We start from the raw sequence: 20,047 nt of genomic DNA on the forward strand, positions 1-20,047 counted from the left end.
TCCGAGTCCGGAGCCGGGACACCGCGCCCGCCGGCCCCGCCCAGCCTGGGCCCCGCCCACTCGGGGCGGGGCTGGGTGGGCGCACCTCCCGGCGCCTGGGGCGGAGCCGAGCCGGAAACTGGGGACGCCGAGTGGTGGCGAGCCCCGGGACCCGAGCCTGGCCCCCGCCTGGGCCCGCTTCATCTCTCTGAATGCCGCAACGTGCAGACTCCCAAATCCTTGAGTTTTCATTTTGGAACGTGGGCCACGCGATTTGACACCTCTATAGGTTAGGAAGCGCTTTGAACCGTTGCAGGGATATTTTACTCAAGAAGTAAGAGATGCCAAGTCCCCTGATTTCTAGACGCCTCCCCCACGCATACACTTAAACATTTCACTTCTTGTAACTGTCTTTCCAACACACTGTAAAATTAAAGTCAAAACAAAGTGCTTCCCACCCTCCCCACCTCCCCATCCCAACTAGACTGGCGGGCCTCAATCTCTTAACAGAGAAAAATTATGAACTGCCCGTTTTCAGCGAACATCACAGGCAGCTCAGAGCGCAACACCATGTTGGGGGAATTGGGGTAATACTGTCCGTGGCGCTGGGGGACTGAACAGTGTCAGGTAGGCCACTCTGGCTTCACCAAGTGGAAGTCATAACCTAGGCCTCCAAGCAAACGTGGGTGGTCTTCTGGCTGAAACGTTCCGAGTCGCCTCCTGAACGGAAGTTTCCGCGAGCTGCATGGAGTGCCAAATAAAACGCAGGTGACGTTAGGGTTCTTACTCGCTGTTGCCGTCTGTACACAGCAGCCCTTCCTTTGCTCTTCCGTAACGGTCGGTGTTCAAAAGTCCTGCCAGACCTCAAGAAGATTTTACAGTCCGTGGAAAGATAGTTATCAGAAACTGATCAAGGAGAAAATGAGGCTTTAAAAAACCACTTGAAATTTTCGGTGTGAGTCCGTTTTTTTGCAGAAGGTATTGGGAGCATTTTGTGCCTTTTGTTTTGTTGTTCCCCCCCCCCCCGCTGCCCCCTGCAAGGGAGACTATGCCCTTAAAATGCACTGAGGTTGAGCATATAAAGACAAAAATTGCAGTGCGATTTCAAAGCTCATCAGCCTTTTGTGACTGATGGTGTTGAGCCTGCTAAGGTTCTGTAAGAAGTGCAAAAAAGGGGCCAAAACATGAAGGAATTCTAATACTATCTTTCACAATTGCAACTATTTCGGAAGCAGAAAGTCACTTACTTGTGGCCTTTGGCTTCAAACTTTAGAATAAAGGCAAATATAGATCACAGAGCTTCCTGGTGCTCTTGCCTGTGATCATGAACAGTCAGTAACTGTAACCTAGTTGGGTCACCAGCAGGATCATGACCAAGAGCAAGTATATCTGATCCGTCACTAACCTATTGGGAGGGTTCTTAAAAAGATTTGAAAAATACAAAGCAAAGGAAACTCAGCAGACATATTTATTTGGATTTGCAAGAAGCTTTGACTAAAAAAAAAACCTCTCAAAAAAAATAAAATAATCCTGGAGAAATAAAATGAGGGCTTCAAAAATCAGTTAAACGCCAGAAAACAATGACACACAGGGAACATCTGTTCCCCAGAATGGAAAGAAGTCGGCCCAAACGTCTGTTTAGTACAGGATTGAGATTATATAATACAAATGTTTGGCATTGTAAATCATTTGAAGGAGGGCAGAGTTTGCAGATGACCCAGGAGATTCCTAAATCCTATTGTCATGTACACAAACTCACGATTTCTAAAAAAATTGCTTATGTCTCTGATTTAATCCCAGAGTTTGGGGAATTGGAACCAAGTGGCATCTTCTAGAATCTCAGTTCCAAGATTGACGTGAGGAAGGAGAGTACTGTAGAGTAGCTACTAGTGTGTTAGGGCCCTGGAGCATTTCCTCTCCTGCTAACTCATCTCCTGTTATAGATGCAAGACCATAGCTGTATACTTGGTCTTATTTCATTTGAACGATTATAACTTTTGGTTTTTAAAAAAATTGGGGTCAAATAACACATAATAAAAAATATACCGGGGCGCCTGGGTGGCTCAGTGGGTTAAGCGCTGACCTTGGCTCAGGTCGTGATCCTGCGGTTTGTGGGTTCAAGCCCAGTTTTGGGTTCAAGCCCGGTTTGTGGGTTTGAGCCCTGTGTCTGGCTCTGTGCTGATTCAAGCCCAGTTTGTGGGTTCAACCTGGTTTGTGGGTTTGAGCCCTGTGTCTGGCTCTGTGCTGACAGCTTGGAGCCTGGAGCCTGCTCCGGATTCTGTATCTCCCTCTCTCTCTCTGACCTTCCCCTGCTCACGCTCTCTCTCTCTGTCTCTCAAAAATAAATAAAACACATTAAAAAAAGGATTTTTAAATAATAAACATTAAAAATAAAAAAAAGTATATACCGTCTTAGCCATTTCTAAGTGTGTAGTTTGATAATGTTACGTATAATCATACTGTTGTGCGACCAATCTCTGGAGTTCTTTCATCCTACAAAACTGAAACTGTGCCACTAAACCACTGCCCAGTTCCCCTCGGAGAGCCAGCATTTTGCTCGGCTCTCGGTCCCTGTGAAAGTCACTGCTCCAGCTACCTCATAGGCACAGAATCAAGGGGGATTTGTCTGTTTGGGAGTGGCTTCACTTTGCATAATGCCCACAGGGTGCATCTGTGTTGTAGCTCTGGTCAGAGCCTTCTTTCTAAGGCTGAATAATACCTATTGTATGGAGATAAACATTTGTTTCTCCATTTCTCCTTCCATAGATATTTGACATCCTTCTCTTCTTGCTCATGTGAATAACGCTGCTATGAACGTGGATGAGAAACATTTTGAATCCCTGCTTTCAATTTTTGTGGACAGATACCCAAAAGGGGAATTACTGAATCATATGGTGATTCTATTTTTAATGTTTTTTGAGGCAGTGTCACAGTGTATTCCTTAGCGGCTGCACCGTTTTACTGTAAGGATGCAGGTCTGAAACTGACTCCATGAAACAATAGAAGGGCACACATTGCCTAAGGCAAAAGGGACCACCCTTGTAACATTTCTAAGGGCAGGCCTAAAGATGGAGGCTAAGACTAGCCACGCCCTACGTGAGGGTCCTGGGCCCACTCTGTGATTGGTCAATACTCTAGGTGTTGTGATTGGGTCCCGCCAAAAGTAACAAATACTCTAGGCAATGTGAATGGTTAAACCTGCTGTCAATAATATTGTATAATAATAATTGGATCACTGTACCTATGTCACAATTTTCTGTAACTCCCCCTTCCCAAACTCATAAAAGCCCTACCCCGCCTTTGTTTGGGGCTCACTCCACGTGGATCCAGTGTGTTGTTGAAGTCTGTGAGCCCGAGTTTAGGCTGGCCGGGCCTAAATTCGTAATAAAGCCCTTTGCTTTTGCATGAGTGATTCGGTCTCCCAGGTAATCTCTGTTTTTTGGGGGCGATATTAAAATCTGGGTACAACATTACATTCCTACCAACAGCGAACAAGGGTGGATTTCTTTACATCCTCACGAACACGTGTTATTTCTATTTTTTTAATGCTAGTAATCCTATGGGTGTGAGGTGATAAAACTTTTTGATATAACCAGAGATTTATATAGAACCCTTGGTTTTGCTTATGAAGTGCATTTTTAGGCCAAAACAATAATAAAAAATTGTAAGACCACATCTACTACAAGGATAAACTGAATGTAGTTACTGTGGTCTGTTAGCTAGTATGAGGTGACTAACTTAGAGATGCCTTAATTACAATGAAAACATTCTTGCATAAGTCAGTCTATCATTGGAAGAACATTCGAACATTACCTGTAAAGTAATACTACATAATGCTTAATCTCAGGATGTATTTGAATATTGTCTCTCATTTTCATCTCTGGATACTATAATATGAAGAAGAAGTGGGGGTGGGGAATATAAGTTTACGGAAAGAGGCGATTAAGAGAATTTGGCAACAGGACTAAAGGAAAAGTTCAAGAACTTCGTGTTATTTGCACTCGAAATCTAAAGGTTCATTTTGGAAGGGTAGTAAGTGGAGGACCCAATGTACCCCAGTTTTTCAGAGAAGAGAAATTATTGATATAGCTGAAAAGAGATTTAATCAATCAGAAGATAGACCTAAGACATAACCAGAATGCAGTTCAGAGAAATAAAAAGATGGGAAATTTAAAGAAGTTCAGGAACGTACGTGATAGAACAAAAAGGTTTAACATCCATTTCACAAAAATTCCAGAAGGAAAGAACGAGTTCCAGAGGGAGAGGATGGGGGAGAAAGAAAGGAGTTCCAGAAGCAGAGAATGGGGGAAGACAGGACAGTAAAACCTTGGACTGCAAGTGTCTTGTTCCGTGAGTGTCCCACAGGACGCGCAAACATTTGTAACCAATTTTAACTTGATAAACGAGCCATGTCTTGTAATACAAGTCGTACTTGATGCCAAATGTCACATGATCACAACTGAGCCAATGGTTCTCTCTCTCTCCCTCTCTCTCTCTCTCTCTCTCTCTTTCTCTCTCTCACACTGAGGGATTGTAGGTAATCATCTCCCATGCTTGGATGCTCAGTCTCAGGCCACAGTGTTTAGCAGAATTCAGTGATTTTTCAGAATGTTAGAAGGTACCCACTACTGGCACTAGTGTATTTTTTTGTCACTTCAAAGAACCTGTGGACAGTCCTTTGCTTTTCTAGACAACAGTAAACTTAGGAATGCTTGGCTTCATTCCTAAAGTTTTCCTTGTTAAAGTTACACAAAAAGAAGGAGATTCCACTGAGCCAGTAGAGAGCAGGGATTCTGTAAGTGATTGCGAAATAACCTTCCTCTCTCTTGTCTCCCTCACACCAGCCACGAAGGTTTTCAAAGGTAAGTCCAGGTTAATTTGTTTATTTTTCTTTATATTTTGTATTTTTTGTATTTTTTATATTACAGTATTGTAATGACTTTTAAAATATTTTTTATATTTATTTATTTTTGAGATGAGAGTGAGAGAGCATGAGCAGGGGAGGAGCAGAGAGAGAGAGAGAGAGAGAGAGAAAGAGAGAAAGACAGAATCTGAAGTAGGCTCCAGGCTCTGAGCTGCCAACACAGAGCCTGATGCGGGGCTCAAGCCCACGAGCTGTGAGATCGTGACTTGAGCCGAAGTCAGACGCTTTACTGACTGAGCCACCCAGGCACCCCTGTAATGATTTTTTTATGGGTATTTTTGGGTTGTGGAACTAATCATCTGAGTTTCCATTATTTCTTATGGGAAATTCATTTTGATATACAAGTGGTTTGGCTTATAAGCATGTTTCTGGAACGAATTATGCTCACAAACCAAGGTTTTACTGTATTGAGGAAGGAATGGAAGTGTATTTTCCATTGATTAAAGAAAAACATGAACCTTTGGATTTATGTACATCAAGTTACCAGCAAGATTTTCTTCTTCTTCTTTTTTTTAATGTGCATTTATTTATTGGGGGGAGGGAGGGACAGATAGAGAAGGAGAGAGAGAATCCCAAGTAGGCCCCGTGATGTCAGCTCAGAGCCTGATGTGGGGCTTAATCCCACAAACTGTGAGATCATGACCTGAGCTGAAATCGAGAGTCAGACACTTAACTGACTGAGCCACCCAGGTATCCTGATAATGAACCCAATTCTTAACCTCTCCTATTCATACCCTTTGCAATATGGCTTTGCCTTTTTTCCAGCAAGAGACCTTGAATCTGGGTTAGCTTTTTGACCTGTTTCGGCCATTTGGGGTTTTTTTTGTTTGTTTTAAATTTTTTTTTTGTTTATTTTTGAGACAGAGCACAAGTAGAGGGGAGGGGGAGAGAGAGAGACATGCAGAATTGGAAACAGGCTCCAGGCTCTGAGCTGTCAGCACAGAGAGTGACGCGGGGCTTGAACTCACGAACCGTGAGATCATGACCTGAGCCAAAGTTTGATGCTTAACCGACTGAGCCACTGAAGGTGATGGAAATGATGGTGTGCCAGATCCAAGATTAGCCTCAAGAGGCTTTGGGTGATTCCTCTCTCTCTCTCTCTCTTTCTCCCAAAATCCTGCCGCTGCAACAAAGACAAGCCTAGATAGACTCCCAGAAGGATAAGAGACCCCGCAGACTAGGGATCGTCCAGATAAGACCATCCTAGGCTCAACCATCCTTTAGCCCACCTGCCCTCTGACTGTAGATACACTCATCTCAGCAAAGGTCCGCTGAGCTCAGCCTAGATGAGCAGAATCACTCAGACCTGTCGATTTGTGAGAAATAATAAGTGGCGTTTTCTCAAGACACTAAATTTTGTGGTGTTTTGTTATGTGACAATTGGTAACTGATACAGAAATTGGGATGTGTGGGACGCCTGAGTGGCTCAGTCAGGTAAGCATCCAACTCTTGATTTCAGCTCAAGTCATGATCTCACAGTCGTGGGATCAAGCCCTTGGTCAAGCTCTGCACTGGGTGTGGAGCCTGCTTAAGATTCTCTTTCTCCCTCTGTGCCTCCACCCCCCCCCCCACTTCTCTCTCTCAAAAAGAAAATTGGAATGTAAACATGGGATGTTGCCACACTAAATGTGTGCAATTGGCTTTACAATTAAGAAGGAAGCAAAGATTGGAAAAGTGGTAAGAACCCATAAATGCCTTAAAAAAATATGGTGTCCCATGTTATGTAGTTTCAAAATATTTGGGTAAAAGTCTTGTGCTTAGGAACTTACAAGATAGAAAATATAAATAATATACCTTAGACTCCAGAAAGATCATACCGAGGCAGAATATTCAAAGTGTCAGTTGGTTACTCTAAACTGCCTGGGATAGGGTTCAGCAAGAAAGAAACGAGCTAAGGAGAGAAGCTGCCAGTTTGCAAGCAGCATTGGAAGGAATCTAGAAGGACCAGTACCTGCAACCTTAAAGACAGACTCATTCCAGGGCACCTGGGTGGCTCAGTCAGTTGAGCGTCTGACTTCAGCTGAAGCCATGATCTCACGGTTTGTGGGTTCAAGCCCCACATCAGGTTCTGTGCTGACAGCTAGCTCAGAGTCTGGAGCCTGTCTTCGGATTCTTTGTCTCCCTCTCTCTCTGACCCTCCACTGTTCACGCTCTCTCTCTCTCTCAAAAATAAGTAAAAACATTAAAAAAAAAACAAAACAAAGACAGACTCATTCCTTCTTTCCAGCTGTGATTGCTGTCTATAACAGGGGATGTTTGGGAAATGCTGCCATTTCCCTAGTCTGCACTTTCCACTCGATGCCTGCCGAGCCCTGCCGGTGACTTTTGCTCTGTACTTTCTATTCCTGATAGCTGCTCTGCTTCGGGCTCCCATCTGGCTTCATTTTTTTTTTTTTTTAAGTGACACCATTTCTAATTGTTGAGGAACTTAAGACTATGTGCATTTGAGAAGCACTTCTGATGGACTCTCAGTGCAATGTTCACCTCTGACTGCTTAGTGTTCTGCTGAAAAGTGTTCATACCTGCTCAAACCAGTAGGGCGGGACCACAGTGAACCCTATGGACCAGCTGCATTATGGAACTTCACGTCTTGCCCCCCAGAGGCCAAGGTGGGACTTGAGGGAGGTGTGAATGAAGGTGCCAAGGGATGCAGAGATGATCCCATACCACGCGCTACAGGGTGCCTAACCTCTGTAAACAAGGCTGTCTTGAAACCACACTGGTTGCCAAATCCTTGAATATATTTAAGCTTTTGTCCACCAGGGCATCGCTGGGTAGTTTTGCCAAAATTCATGTTTATTAATAAAGTTGATACACTTTTGTTCAAATTTTAGTGATCATATGTCAAAACAAACCATGCCTTTCTCAGGAAACATATAAGGTAGTGATTGAGAGCATGAATCTGCAGTCGATTCTGGCCCAAAGTTGCCACTCTCTAACACGCTGCCTCTGGACTTGGTGATTATCACGCTTTGGTATTGTCCTGTGTCTGCATTCCCCCCTGCCCCCCCCCCCTTGAGCTCCTTGAGAATGAGATTCACTGTGGGTCGTCTTTTCAGTGTCTGAAGGGGGCCTGGCATAGAGCAGGCACATAATGACATTTTGTTGAGTCGAATTTCATTTTCGCTTCCTTCCATCACTATGGTCTTCCCCAGGAATCACAGGCACAATTTTCTGAGAGCTATGAGCAAGGACTAGTGAGCAGAATCTTCCAAGGCTGGAGCATGGGCTCTGCGGCTCAGCACACCGTTTTATTTCCACTTGGTAAGAAGGGCGGTAGTAGGTGTCAAGAACTGTGAGTGGTCTGAGATGTTACCTGGTCTGCAAGCTAACAAGTGGGCTTATTACAGTTTTATTGCTACTAGAAGACCCGAACTTCTAGTTCAGAGACAAAGGACTTTATCTCACGGCACAGTAAGTTGCAGGAGGTGAGTGTATTTGTGTCATTCTCCTTGTCCCCAAGTTCCACAAGGGCGATGCAAGTGAAGGTCTGCACTCTCAGGAGTATACTTCTCAGGAGAAGCTTGACCTTAGGGAAACAATTGGTTTTCTATTCTTTTATTAAAATATTGTAGGGCGCCTGGGTGGCTCAGTTGTTAAGCAGCTGACCTCAACTCAAGTCATGATCTCACCATTCGTGAGTTTGAGCCCCACATCAGATGAGCCCAAACCCCATTTTGGGTGAGTCCATGCCCTGCATTGGGTGAGCCCATGCCGCACTTCAGGTGAGCACAAGCCCCATGTCAGGTGATCTGCACTTCTCCTCTCTCTTTCTCCCCCCTTCTCTCTCTCTCTCTCTCTCTCTCTGCCCTCACTCAAACTCTCTCTTGCAAAAAATAAAAAATAAAATAAAAAATTGTAATTGTGGTAAAATACATATAACATAAAATTTGCCCCTGAACCTTTGTGCCCTTATTTGGAAAAAGGGTCTTTGCAGATAAAATTAATTTAGGGAGCTCAAGATGAGATCATCCTGGATTACCCAGGTGGGTCCTAAATAAATCCAGTGACAGGTCCTTCTAAGCGTGAAGCAGAGGGAGATGCGGCAGAAGAGGAGGACACAGGCACCCAGGAGAGAAGGCCATGTGAAGACATGGGCAGAGAGGGGGATTAGACAGTCCCACGCCTAGGAATGCCATGCCATGGAACACCAGAAGAGGTGGAAGAGGCTAGGAAGGATTCTCTTCTAGAACCTTCAGAAGGAATATGGCTCCGATGACACCTTGATTTTTGGATTCCTGCCCTCTAGAACCAGGAAAAAATGAACTTACGTTGTTTTAGGCCACCAAGTAAGTTTGTAGTAACTTGTAATGGCATCCCCAGGAAACAAACACAACATCACATGTACCCAGCATGAGTTTCCGAGAGGGCTTTGAGATGAATTTTGAATAAAAGGAAGAATCCTTGAATCTTGGGTAGACAGCAGGAGCCTTTGCTGACATACTGAAGGGGAAAGACAGAAACAACCTGCCTTTTGCATAGCTGGCAGGGAAAGGATCTGGGATGTGATATAATTAGGATAATTTGATAAAGAGTCTTGAAATCAAATGCGAATAAATTGAATCCACGGCAGAAGCACCCACCGATTATGTTGTCAAAGATACAGGTGGGAGAAATGGTTGTAACTACCGTGTCTGGAACCTCTTAATGAGGAACAGCACCTGGAGGCAAAACGGCCAGTTACTCTGACTTATTTCAGAACGAGAAATGACCCCAGTCTGTCCCAGGGACTCTGCAATAGAGGGAAAGAAACCACACCAAACATACACAAACTTTTAAATACACAACAACAAAAATCCCCCAGCATTTCAGCAAGGAGCCAGTGGCAGGAAGGAATAGAAGATTATCCAGAGGTGCTAGGCCTGAGGGAACAAGACAATGGATAATCAGATGATCCGGGGAAGTGTGTTAGATGCTTAAATGTAGTTCCCTAGCTTTCTTGTAAATACAATGAGGCATGATTGCATTCTAAATGAATTCCTAGCATGCCAGCCTTTGCATTTTTTTATGTTTACTTTTACTTGGCACGGCAAATTGCTTTTGTTTTTTACAACACATATTCAACAAAACTCGGAGGCTAAAATCCCAGGTAAGCAGTGTTTTACCTGGTTAAGGAGTATTGGTGGGGTATTTCCTCCGTGGGTAAGGGGAGGGCGAAACAAACGTGTAGCTGCTGGATGCCAGGGACAGAAGCAGAGACCTTCTTAGATATTATTTCCCATTAGCTCTCCAGCAGCTCTGTCACGTAGGGATTATTCTTGTTTTCCATTTAGGCATCTGAGCCTCACAGAGGTTATGTAATCTATCCAAAATCGTGTCTTAGCAGATGCTTCTAGCACTTAACAGCACTGGCGAGGTTGTTTGTGAGAGCAGATACTTGCGTCTACCACACGTCATTCTCTACCTGTCTTCGGCATCCACTTGCCCCTGTGACACTGTAAATGACAACTACTCACTCTTGCTGCCTCTCAAAGCAGGAGGTGGCACTCGACTCCTTTTGTCAGTGAGACATCAAGATGCCCCCTGGAGGTCCCGGGAGAGACCTTAAGGTGTGATGTACTCATGGAGCTGATTCAACTACTGTCCAGCCACTCGGCAGAAGCGAAAGACATAAAGAGCCTGCTCTTCATGGGGTCACAGAGCCTCTGAGCTGCAGGACCTCCACTTGCAGCCTTCCTGGTAGGGGAGAAAAAGAATCTCTTAGTATTTAAGGTTCCTTGTATTTGGATATCCTGTTACTTGCAGCTCAGAGCATTCCATCCCGTATGGGCAGGGCAGGCTTGTCCCCGAATGCCTGTGATGGGGTTTTGGGCTGATGGGGGTTCAGAGCTGATGGCCAAGAAAGAATTCTTGAAAACATCTTTGGAGCAACAAGTGTGATTTTATTAAAGCTCGGGACAGGAACCATGGGCAGGAAAGGCTGCACTGGGGGTGTGAGGAGTGGCCGATTATATACTCTGGAGTTGGGGGAGATACAGGCAAAAGGAAAGCCTCCAGAAGGATACTGATATGCTAAAGAGGACCCCTGAGATGACCCGAGGCCTTGCTATTGTCAAGCTAAGGTCGTTTCCCTCTAGTAAGGAATTAACCTAGGATGGTAGGGCGGTCCTGGAGAACTATGTTCTGCTCTGAATTTTGCTCAAGTATTTGTCAATTTTCCCTGCCATTGCCTTCTTGCCTTTGTTCTCACGTGACTATGGAGGGGAAGGTGATAGTAGGGGCTCCAGGAAACGGAGTCTGTAGGTTTCTGGAGTGTAAGGTTTAATAGATGGAGGCAGAGATGGGAGGACAAAGAGACCATGTTATGGAGCCAAGAAGGCCTTTATTGGGATCTGCGATTCCCGGGCGAGGTTCCGTGACTCTGGAGCGGGGTGTCAGGGAAGCCGCGCCTGATATGGGAGAGCAAGGTCTTTTATGGGTGCAGAAGTTCCGGGTTTGAGCTCAGGTGGGCCGATAGCCACGTAGGATCATCTTTGGACGGTGGCAGGATTCAATTGGCTGTTCGCTTCGGTGGGGAGGGGGACGCTGGAATTCCATGGTGAGGCATTACAGTCTGAGACAGTCCAGATTGAGAGAGGGGGTCGTCAGTCCTGGTGGCGCCTGGATCTGTTATCTGGCCTGCAATAAAATGGCCGCTGGTGCTTTTCAAATGGCTCGGGTCATCCCAGGTTTGTGGGTGGGGGTTGTCAGTGTTCGCAGCTCTCCAAAGCAAAGTGGCCGCTCAGTTGCTTTCCCATGGCAACTCTTACATGGAGATGAGGCTATTCATAAGATTACCTTTTTCTTTTCTTCTTCTTTTTTAAATATTCATTTATTTTGGGGAGAGTGAAAGCAGGGGGAGGGGCAGAGAGAGAGGGAGATAGAGAATCCCAAGCAGACTCCAAGCAGTGAGCCCGATGTGGGGCTCGAGCTCACAAACCATGAGATCATGACCTGAGCTGAAGTTGGACACTCTGCTCAACCAACCGAGCCACCCAGGTGCCCCAGATTGCCTTTTTTAATAATTGACTGAGATATTTGTAAACTGATGGAGACTCATGCCCAGCATGACTGTGATCTCTACCAGTTAGCAATTTGTTTTCTTTTCTTTCCTTTGTTTTTGGGCAGCCAGAGGTGCCCAATGGGAGGGGGAGGTGCTAGCTTGTGCTTGTCCTCAGCCTGGTTTATGGTCCCTCATCACCGGGATGCTCACGACCCTCTTCGAGGGAGAGGGCCCTGCCCACAGCTCACTGCCAGGGAGACCAGGGCAGCCAACAGAGGGCAGGGCCATCAAGACGCCCTGCATGAACACATCCTTTAAAAGAGGGGTTTGAAAATCAAATTAGATTTCTTTTGGGAATTTGAACTGGAGATTATGGAAGTTTTTTTTTCATTTAGCAGAAGGTAGAAAATTAAAGAAGAAGGAGAAGAAGCAGCAGCAGCAGCAGCAGAAGAAGAAGAAGAAGGAAAGAAGAAAGAAAAGGAAAGCAAAGCAAAGCAAACCCTGGAGGCTAAGAGAAAAGCTGAGTCACGTCAAGGCGGGGCAGTCCACTCCAGTAAACACCCATCCGTAAATTTCTAACCTCTAGACCTCTCTCTCCAGGAGGGTAGGATAAGCAGCGGTGAGAGGTGGTGGGGGACAGTTGTCCTAGTTTAACTCTGTGTTCTATAGAATAAGCTTGAGGCCTCAGTCCTGCCTCCGCTGAAGGTTTAATGATCCTCTGTTCTCAATTTCATTTATAGTTTCTGCGGAGAATAGGTTGAGGGGGGAGGAGGCCACGAGAGCCCATGCCGAGGATCCTGTTTAGGTAGCTTAGCTCTGCTGTTCGCTCCCTAAGCTTGTAGAGCTTAGGAAAGCGGACCTTGGATTCTCAGAAACCGCCCCCCGTGGTTTACTTGACGCTGAGGTGAGGTCCGTGCTACCCCAGGCGGGGCGGGGGGACTCACGGAACTCCAAGAAGCCCTGGCTTTCCCCTCCACTAACGGGACCACGCCCTCTCCTCGCCCCTCCCTCAGGCCTCATTTAGCCTGGATTACTTCCTTAGAGCCCCATCTCCGTATACAGCCATATGCGACGTTAGACCTTCAATATATGAATTTGGTGGCGGTGGCTATGGGGGGAGACACATCTCAGTCCTGAGGCCCTTGAAAGTGGTAGCTATGCCCGATTCAACTTTTAATCCCCCAGCAGAACACAGTGCTGACGTAACAAGGTGTCAATAATTGCAAGTTCAGAGAGGTCATAATTGAGATGACAGAGCTAGGATTTTAACTCAGGCCTCTAACTCAGGGGTTCATAGCTGGACACCATGGGGAGCTGGAAGAAGAATAAGATGCGGCCGGGCCTCTGGGAGCTTCATCTCGTCATGGTGGCAAGCTACCCAACTGAAATAGACTATGTCGTGAAGCGTCATGCCATGGTGGGTGGGCTGGTTGGGAGGTACAGATGGGGTTCCAGAAAGGGAGGAACAAGTGTTGTTCTAAGAGGCTGGTTAGCTTCAGGACTCCGGGGCGTAGGAGGCAAGGAAAGGAAGCGCTCTTCTGCCAGAAAATCTTGGTATCTGAGACCTGAGATCGAGGTCTGAGAGTCAGCATGATAGTTCAGCACGCAGCGAGGGGGCCAGACGGGCTAGAACAGAAGTGTAGGAGGCACCGGACAGCAGGATGAAATCTGGAGAACTCTGGAAAATTCTGTATGAGAGGTGACTTCTCAAAGTAACCACTCACGTTGCCTGGTTGGCTCGGTTGGTAGACCATGTAACTCTTGATCTCAAGGTTGTGAATTTAAACCTCACATTGGGCATGGAGCTTACTTTAAACAAACAAATAAACTCTCCACTCAGAACATTGGTTCTGACATTTTAACCAACCATATAAAAGTTACTAGAGGGACTCCTGGGAGGCTCAGTCGGTTAAGCATCCAACTTCGGCTCAGGTCATGATCTTGCAGTTTGTGGGGTTTGAGCCCCGTGTTGGGCTCTGTGGTGACAGTTTGGAGCCTGGAGCCTGCTTTGGATTCTGCTTCCTCTCTCTCTGCTCCTCCCCCACTCATGCTCTGTTTCTCTCTGTCTTAATAATAAATACATAAACAAAAAAATAAATCCATAAAAAACAAGTTACTAGAAAGGGCGCCTGGCTGGCTCACTTGGTGGAGCATGCAATTCATGATCTTGGGGTTGTGAGTTCAAGTCCCATTTGGTACAGTGACTACTTAAAAATAAAAATCTTAAAAAAAAAGTTTCTAGCAACTGTAATCCTTTTCTCAGTAAACTAATTATTTCATGGCTGTGATAATCAATGGTGAAGAGTTTAGGAAATACATTTTTTCCATATGGAGTATTGATGTGGTTGTACAGAAGATGCTACCATTAAATTTTTTTTATGTTTATCTTCGAGAGAGAGAGACAGAGAGACAGAGAGTGAGTGGGGGAGGGACAGGGAGAGAGGCAGACACAGAATCTGAAGCAGGCTCCAGACTCCAAGCTGTTAGCACAGAGCTCGACGTGGGGCTCCAACCCACAAACTGTGACATTATGACCTGAGTTGAAGTTGGATGCTTAACTGACTGAGCCACCCAGGAGCCCCAAAATGGTAAAGTTAGAAGTGCATCCAATATTCATGATGAAATTTTAAGTGAATTCTTTATATGACTCAGTAAATCTTTTCATATATTTTTTCAACCAGCACACCAGACTGTATAACTCCCGCAATCATGCTCCATGCTTTAATTTGTACTTCATTTTTCTCAAATTATTTATTATATAATATATAATATATTAAATATTATTTATTATTTATTGTCACAAGGGAACTCAAGGAAATATTTTGGAGATCAAGCCCAGTGCCAGACTTTTGTATATTTTTCAGAGTTTTGGGGAGAAAACTCTAAAAATACTCTATTTTTCAAAACAGGATAACACGGCAGGTTGCATGTAGAGGAACACAGCAACTGAAAACCACATCAACTCTTGGGGAAATATTCGGATAGCATGATAAAAAGAACTGTTTTCTAAATGTCAAGAAATTAAAAGCTTGGGGTGCCTGGGGGGCTTAGTCGGTTAAGCGTCCAACTTTGGCTCAGCTCATGATCTTGTGGTTTGGGGGTTCAAGCCCCGCATCTGGCTCTGTGCTGACCACTCGAAGCCTGGAGCCTGCTTTGGATTCTGTGTCTCCCTCTCTCTCTCTGCCCCTTCCCCACTTGTGCTCTGTCTCTGTCTCTCAAAAATAAACAAACGTAAAAAAAAAAAAAGAAAAGAAATTCAAAGCTATCTATAAGGTGTCATCATATCTGTCCCCGAACACCCTTTCTTGGGTTGGCCTATGCAGACAGTGATGTTTGGAAATTATTACAAAAACATTTAGAGTCTTTGGTACAACTTTAAGCCAGAAACTTTTGGGAAGTGTGGCCATTTGAGAACGCTCTTTCTTACATGGTTATGTGTATGTCTGTGACTCTTTTTAGTGGTGTAATATGAAGAGAAGTCAACTTTTTAATTTTATATTGCTTTAAGATCATCCCTTTGGATGACATCACACAACTTTCCATATTGAGTGAATTGGTTGGTACATTTGTTCTATTTATTCTTTCAACCTTTGAATGCATACCATCAATTCAACTGTGTCTGAGCATATTTGGGGTCTCGGAGAATAATTATTGAGAGCATAAGAGTCAAGCTACATCTCCCTCAACATTAACAATGGGTTTTGGATCGAATATTCTACATCCCACTATTTTACATCAAGCCCTTTCTTGCTGTCACTCTTCAAATCACCGTAGAGTTGCCCTGCCAGTGTCTGTCTGCCTTTAGCTGGCTCCTTGGAGGCACACCTCTGGCTAAGTCATCTTCAGTTTTGGGTGAGTGTACGGATCTTGAGCAGATGCGGGGAGACGCAAGTGCGGGCTCCATTGACCACCGGCCTCCTGCCCAAGCATTCGCGCTTCCTCGCCAGGGCCAGCCTCTGGCCTGACACCTTGAATCCGGACTGTGAAGTCAGGTTCATTGAATTCCTGGCTCTGACCTGCTGGCTTCTTGGTTTGTGCTCATCTGGTGTCTCGCATCCAGCTTTGATCCTGGCTTTCAGAACCTGACTCTGCTTTCTTGCCTCTGCTCTTCTAGCCTAGATGCATCCCCCTCCCGTGCCAAGTTCTCCAGCTTTGCTTTCGGGAATATTGCTGCGTCCTCAGCCGGCCATGCAACTGGCTATTGGACATGTCTAAGCAAATGCAGTTTGGCTTGTAGGTGCAGGCTCCTCGGGTCCTCCCCGTGAGTCACCCCAAAAGTGGCTGTACTTGGTCAAGGGCTGTATGTACAAGGTCTCAAATGAGCCCTTGGTGGGGAGTTATTATTTTTAAAAAATTGTCTTTTGACATTCTAACGATTTTATTGAAAAAATCATTTTTTAATGTTTATTTATTTTTGAGAAAGAGAGAGAGACAGAACCTGAGCAGGGGAGGGGCAGAGAGAGAGGGAGACACAGAATCTGAAGCAGGCTCTAGGCTCTGAGATGTCAGTACAGTGCCCGAAGCGGGGCTCAAACTCACAAATCAGGAGATCATGACCTGCGCCGAAGTCGGAGATTTAACAGACTGAGCCACCCAGGTGTCCCTTAATGATTTTATTTTTAAGTAACCTCTACATTCAACATGGGGCTCTAACTTAAACAATCATGAGATCAAGAGTTGCATGTCCCGCTGACTGATCCAGCCAGGTGCCCCACCTTTGTGGGGATTTAAAGGCCCTGGATTGTCTGCAGAAGCCTGGGCAGAGAACAGGTGTCAAAGGAAGTGGCAGAATGTCTGCAGTTTGCCTGGTGGCATCAGCTGTGAAAGTCATGTTCTGTTTCCAGGTTGGCATCAAGCGTTATAAACGAAGGCTCTCCTTGTTTGCCCCCCCTGGTCTTGTGTTTATGTGAAGAAGGGACCCCCTTAAGCCTGCCTTGGCCCCTTCCCACCTCTGGCATCCTAGATTTCCATCTTTGGATTCCATCAGAGACAGTATACCACTCACCCCACGCCACAAATCTCGAGAGTCCCAGGAGATGTTTATTTCAGCCCAGAGTTTCAAAACAATGCCCTCCACTGACCTAGGGTCCCCAGGCTCCATCTCCACCCCCATGTGACGTGATAAGCAGGACAAGGTCTAACCCAACCCGATCTCTAAGCCTTTCTATGACTCACTGTAGCTGGGAATCTTGGGGCCTGACTTGCCCGCCCCACCCCATCATGCCTGAGGGGTGTTCAAATAGGGAGCTGGGGAATGTTTCAACACGTTTTGAAAGTTGGTTACTGTAGAATGCACCTCTCTGCTCTCATAGGTGCCCTGAGGGAATTCTGCTCCCTGTCGCTGCTGACTGAATGGGACTACACCCGGGTTCTCTCCGTCAACCCCTCCCCTGGAATGTCAGCCTGGCCCCCAGAAGAGGTTCTGCCCCCTCCTGGACAGAACCGCTCTGGCCTTGATTTCCCCTTCCTGACTCAAAGCAGTGGCCTATCCACTGTGGTCTTGTTTGTTTCAATCCTCACAGTCATTGTATTTCAGGGCTCTTATAGACCTTTATTTCTATGTGTGTGTGTGTGTGTGTGTGTGTGTGTGTGTGTGTGTGTGTTTCAAAGCTAACACACCCCTCTGTTGGTTCCCCTAACTTTAAATACCTCAGAGAAGGGATTGGGGTGTGAGTCCTCCCTCCCAAAAGGCCTTGGCACCTTACGTAGATGGGACCATTCCCAGGAAGACAATTTTGCCAACCTGAAGATACCAGGTCCTACTAGACCTTTCTCTCAAGTCTGTGGATGCTGCTTGTCTTCCACCAATTCAACTAAAGTGATCCTCCTAAGAACGGAAAGCATCTGGCCGGGTCTCTACCTTTAATCATTGCAAATAAGTAGGACACCAAGTGGCAGTTTGCGCCTCTATAAACCTTTGGCTCTAAGGCCTTTTCTTGTCCTGATTACCAGGAAAGGGCTGTCGGTCTCATCTTTTGCGTCTATGAGTTCTGTGTTCCTACATCTTATTTTCAATTCCTCTTTCTTTTACAAGCTAGAGGGTGATCTTCAGGTTTGCTGATGAGGAGAAACCTTTGGCGCAGTGGACAGAGAGGAGGGGGGAAGGTTTACTTACATCAGAAATTTCTGAATTCCCGGTTGTGCTGAAAGCCTAAATCACAGTCATCTTCTTTTGCAGTAGCCGTGACAGTGTGACCATCACCCAGCACCTTCCGCACGCCTCTACGGTGGTGTCTCTCGGGCTTGCGATGCATCAAGGGTGACTCCCGGGGGCTCCCGTGAATAATTTACAGACCTCCAATTTCCCTTCTCCCTTACACACCAAGCAGCTGAATCAAATGAGGCGTTGCTCAGTACCAGACGTTAGAGGGGGGAAAATGCCTATTTAAGTGTATATGAACAAAAGGAAAAGACACAAGTTGCAAAGGAAAATATCAGCCCGATTTTAATTTCATAACCCTTGGTCCCACAGTAGGATGTCCTCAAAGGCTGGTCATTTTTCCTCATGAGATATTTGGAGAGAAAAGGATGCAGAAACACCAACGCCTGTCTTGGGCCGGGACTCGGCTGGCCCTGGCCTCCACTCGGTGCTGGTTTTGGTCCTTTACGGAAGGTCAGGATTTCATCAGAATAAACCTGACATCACCGCAGGCAGTGTCTGCGTGGGCTCAGCCCTCCTACAGAGCTTTCCTCTCAGCTTGGGTCCTCCAGCCCAGCTCTTCGGTCCCTCATTCCCAAGGCCATTACCGCAGACAAGAAGGGCTTGTCTTTTGTTGCCCCATGTCATTTTTACATAGGAGCGCAATGCTGATGGACACCGGACCTCAGTCCGTTTCCCCGTACATCTCGGGCTGACTGGTGTGCTCTGCAGAATGCTCTTTGAGCCCTGAGCATCACCATGGCTGTAGCACATACAATAGGCACAGCCCCAACCCACAGGAAAACTGCTTCCCCTTCCATGGTTCTATCAAGGGGAGAGGATCACAAACATAACTTAAAAGTTATGCTTTGACACTATGGCTGCTGGTGTGAGCGAGCTTTGTGGATAGAAACCTGTGACCGTTCTGTTTCCACAGGACTTTCTTCGCTGCCCATTGCATGGCTGGGGCTTGAGGAACAACGCTAAAGATGGAATGATATTGCATGAACCAAAACATGATACATGATGATTAGAGTCTCTCCTCCACTACATCAGCCCCTGAGGATGTAGATATATGCTAGAGGAATCATTAGAAAAACTGGAAAGATAAAGAGGGACTACATCTAACTCTTACTCAACAGCAAAGTATTGCTTAACGGAACTCACCCACCTTCTCCAATAAAGAAGGGGACAGAGAGTAGTTAATGCAAATTCACCTTAAAAATAGCTACGTATAATTTATGCATAGATATTTTGAGCCATCGCTCCCCCAAATTTCTTTGCTGCTGAATGCTTCCGCCAGCTTGTGCCAGGGAACCCATACGTAGGGCAAAGAGCATGGGAAGAAATCCACCAGCTAGAACAAGCTCCTGATGTTTTATCTTTGAAGGTATTCAAATGACTCTCTCTTTAGAGGAGGACAGCCGTTTGTAGAGGGCTGGCCGGCCACCACCACCTGTTACAGGGCCACCACCTCCAAGTGACTTCTGCTCCTTGTCCTGGGATGACAATCAAACCATCTAATGAGCAGGGCTCCTGGGTGGCTCCGTGGGTTGAGCATCCGGTTTTAGCTCAGGCCATGATCTCATGGTTCATGGGTTCGAGCCCCACGTCGGGCTCTGTGCTGACAGCTAGCTCAGAACCTGGAGTCTGTCTTCAGATTCTGTTTCTCTCTCTCTGTCCCTCCCCTGCTTACAGTGTCTCTTTCTCTGTGTCTCTCTCTCTAAAAATCAAAAGTAAACCATAAAAAAAACTCCAACAACATCCAATCTGGAAATGGCGACCCTCTCTTTCTGCATGTTTTTCTCCTATTCCTGAGTTACAGCGCTCAGGTCCTTGTGAGGTTAATTTTTTAAATCCCTTAAATGGCTCAGTTTTAGCAACTCCTGTTCTCCCTGATCATTACCTTAAGAGCCACTGTGCACATCTTGCTGCTACCCCAGAAGACACGAAGTCCAAGCAGACTACTTTTGTTCTGGGTGTGAGCCCCACTCGGTGTGCAGCACAACATTCTCCTGGTTTT

General features: G+C 45.9%; 1 protein-coding gene and 1 long non-coding RNA gene across 2 annotated transcripts in view; one reads left to right on the forward strand and one right to left on the reverse strand.

Annotated features, from left to right (window-relative positions):
- The window catches only part of NMT2 (N-myristoyltransferase 2), a 77,416-nt gene extending 66,753 nt beyond the window's left edge, over positions 1 to 10,663 (reverse strand). Inside the window, exons 1-2 of the mRNA XM_029955574.1 lie at positions 10,643 to 10,663; positions 10,360 to 10,397 (exon numbers count right to left, since the gene is read on the reverse strand). Coding sequence (XP_029811434.1) covers positions 10,360 to 10,397; positions 10,643 to 10,663 — 59 coding nt within the window. The remainder of the gene's footprint in view (positions 1 to 10,359; positions 10,398 to 10,642) is intronic.
- Positions 10,664 to 13,143: 2,480 nt separating this feature from the next.
- Positions 13,144 to 19,240, forward strand: LOC115305383. The gene is made up of 3 exons (XR_003914756.1): positions 13,144 to 13,302; positions 18,064 to 18,144; positions 18,962 to 19,240. It is a non-coding gene; the product is annotated as an uncharacterized LOC115305383 (long non-coding RNA).
- The last annotated feature ends 807 nt before the right edge of the window (positions 19,241 to 20,047 follow it).

The sequence above is a fragment of the Suricata suricatta genome, chromosome 10 (assembly GCF_006229205.1).
Source record: "Suricata suricatta isolate VVHF042 chromosome 10, meerkat_22Aug2017_6uvM2_HiC, whole genome shotgun sequence".
NCBI classification, from domain to species: Eukaryota; Metazoa; Chordata; class Mammalia; order Carnivora; family Herpestidae; genus Suricata; species Suricata suricatta.